This window comes from Echinops telfairi, unplaced genomic scaffold (assembly GCF_000313985.2).
Source record: "Echinops telfairi isolate 266 unplaced genomic scaffold, ASM31398v2 ScPeMD7_7417;HRSCAF=8455, whole genome shotgun sequence".
In the NCBI taxonomy this organism is placed as follows: domain Eukaryota; kingdom Metazoa; phylum Chordata; class Mammalia; order Afrosoricida; family Tenrecidae; genus Echinops; species Echinops telfairi.
Genome location: NW_022111317.1, coordinates 8,044,757 through 8,047,107, shown reverse-complemented (window position 1 = coordinate 8,047,107; position 2,351 = coordinate 8,044,757). Strand labels below are relative to the sequence as shown.

The 2,351-nt window shown below is 52.7% G+C and overlaps 1 protein-coding gene across 1 annotated transcript in view; it reads right to left on the bottom strand.

Moving 5' to 3' along the window:
- INTS5 (integrator complex subunit 5) overlaps nt 1–2,351 on the bottom strand; it is a 9,390-nt gene that overhangs the window by 4,413 nt on the left and 2,626 nt on the right. The window contains exon 2 of the mRNA XM_045297200.1: nt 1,595–1,664. Coding sequence (XP_045153135.1) covers nt 1,595–1,664 — 70 coding nt within the window. The remainder of the gene's footprint in view (nt 1–1,594; nt 1,665–2,351) is intronic.

Below are 2,351 nucleotides of genomic sequence, written 5' to 3'. Positions count from 1 at the left end.
CCCGCCTCCCTGCACTGCCATCAAGTCAGTCCCAACCCACACTGATCCCCAGGACACAGGAGAACTCCCCGAGTTCCCTGACAGGTGTCCAAGGGGGGCAGACTGCCACAGCTTTCTCCCTTCTCCCACCGCAGACCGCTCAGCAGCTGGATGCTTGGTCCCTGCACCACCCCTAGGGCTCCTGAGACAAGAGCCCAGAAAATCCTTCTGGAAAAGTGAAGTGTGGTTTGTAAATTACAGGTTTTTAAAACTTAACAACAACAAAAGCATATGTGGACCCTGGTCAAAATAGACTGGTTTGAATGGGAGCTCTTGATGAGGCCATCAGTTCAGTCCACGGTCCCTAACTCAACGGCAAGCGGGAGAATAACACCAGATGGTAGGTACTAAAGAGACGATGCCCGTGGTTGTGCTTGGAAAGCTCAACCCACCAAGCTTCTGTTAAGGGTTATGGAGGAATCTGGACACGTGGATCCAGTTACACAGCATGATGAACACAGTGTTACTGACCTAGGAGAAGAAGGTTGAAATGCTTCGTTACAGAGTTACCAGGAAAAGAAACCAAAAAAACGATACCCACTGACATTCTGCCGGGGTGTAGGCACTTCTTGGCAATTAATAATGGTGTTGCAGAGGGGTCTCGGGGAGGAGATGAGCCAGTCAGGGTGCGATGTAACGATAAGAAATACAACTTTCCTCTAGTTCCTAAATGCTTCCTCCCCCCGGCGATCCGGGAACTTTGGTTCCGCCGCGCGGCCCGCTCGGCGCGGGGAGCCAAGCGGAAGCCGGAGGCCCGGCGGCGCGAACGCGTTCCCCGAGGCCGCGAACGCGCCGCAGGAGCCCGAGTGGCGCCGTCGGGTAAGCGTGGGAGCGCCAAACCCAAGGCCGGGGGTTCAAAACCACCAGCCGCCCTGCGGGAGGAAGAACGTTAAGACCGCCTGTCCCCATCAAGATTGACAGCCGCGGAAACCCTAGGGAGCATCACAAGCTCGCGGGCTGCCAAGCGCTAGGACACAGTGTAGTTATCCATTGTGACGCCATTGGAAACCAGCTCAAGCCAGGCGGGAGAGAAGAAAGCAGGCAGGGGACGGAAAGGAGAGAAAGCGCATGAGAAGGAGAAAAAAGGCGAGGGAAACACAAAAGCAAACCAACCCGCTGCCCCGAGTGGATCCCTCCTCAGAGAGCTACCCTGTACAGAGTTTTCAAGGCTAAAGCTTTACAGGAGTACACAGCCCATCTTTCTACTGAGGGTGGGTTTGAACCACAAACCTTGGGTCAGCAGTCTAATGCTTACCAGACAGTGCCACCTCGGCTCATGAAGGAGGCGGAGGGACCCCAGGATACAATGGGCCAGCCAGGCGGATGATGTTTGCACAAGGATAAGTGCATCTCTCCACCAGATTCCAGTGTGTAGGACTTGCTCTCTCTCCAACTCCTAGGACGAGGGCCTCTATCGAACTGACATTCCGGCCCTGCCAGTGAGAGAGCTTGGGACTATATACTGAGCTGGTACTCCCATAAAGAGGGCCCACTCACACCAATCTACCTTGACCAAGGTCCACATATTCCACATTGGCTGTGCGCTTTCACTTACTTCCCTGGGCCCAGTGCTAATGGTACAGGGTTGTTGATGTTGTTGAAGATGGCAAAGAGCTCCTGTGTTCCTGGTAGAGCCCTGAGGGCAGGGGCTACGATGGTCCCCTCTGAGCAATGGCTATAACGTTTCTTCAATGAGCACTGGAGAGTAAGCATTTTGACAGCAAGGACTTGGTTATGCTAAAAGCTTTATATCCTCATCACCAACAACAAAGTTGGCCTGGGTGTGTGTGTGTGTGTGTGCACGCACCAGGGGGAGAATGAGGACGTTTGGGAGGATGGCACCGGTCCAGACAATGTTTCATTCTATTACACATGGACAGCACTAACAACAGTCACTGAGTGAATGAAAGAAAAAGAAAATGGCCAAGACCAGTGAATTTGAAGGCCCGTGCTACCCTGTGAGGTAGCTGTACTATTACCAGCAGGCAGAGAGGTTAATTAAAACACACAGCTAATTTAGAATAGGTAAACTAACCCAGAGCCAGGTCGGGCTCAACCAGAACCAGATTACCAGCTTACAGAACATCGTTAAGTTCAGACAGCAGCTTCGTGGTGTTACAGTACCCTGCTGCTCCCAGTCTTTGAGTGCATCCATCAAGGTCAGAACCCCCAGCCCTACCTACACCAGGGTGCCTGGAGAGGGCACTGGCCCCAAACGAACAGGAATGAGCAGGTGAAAGGCTAGATAGACACTATGAAGAAATGTAACAGTCTGTTGATTCCAGAAGTTTCCCCAAGTGTTCCCAGAAGAC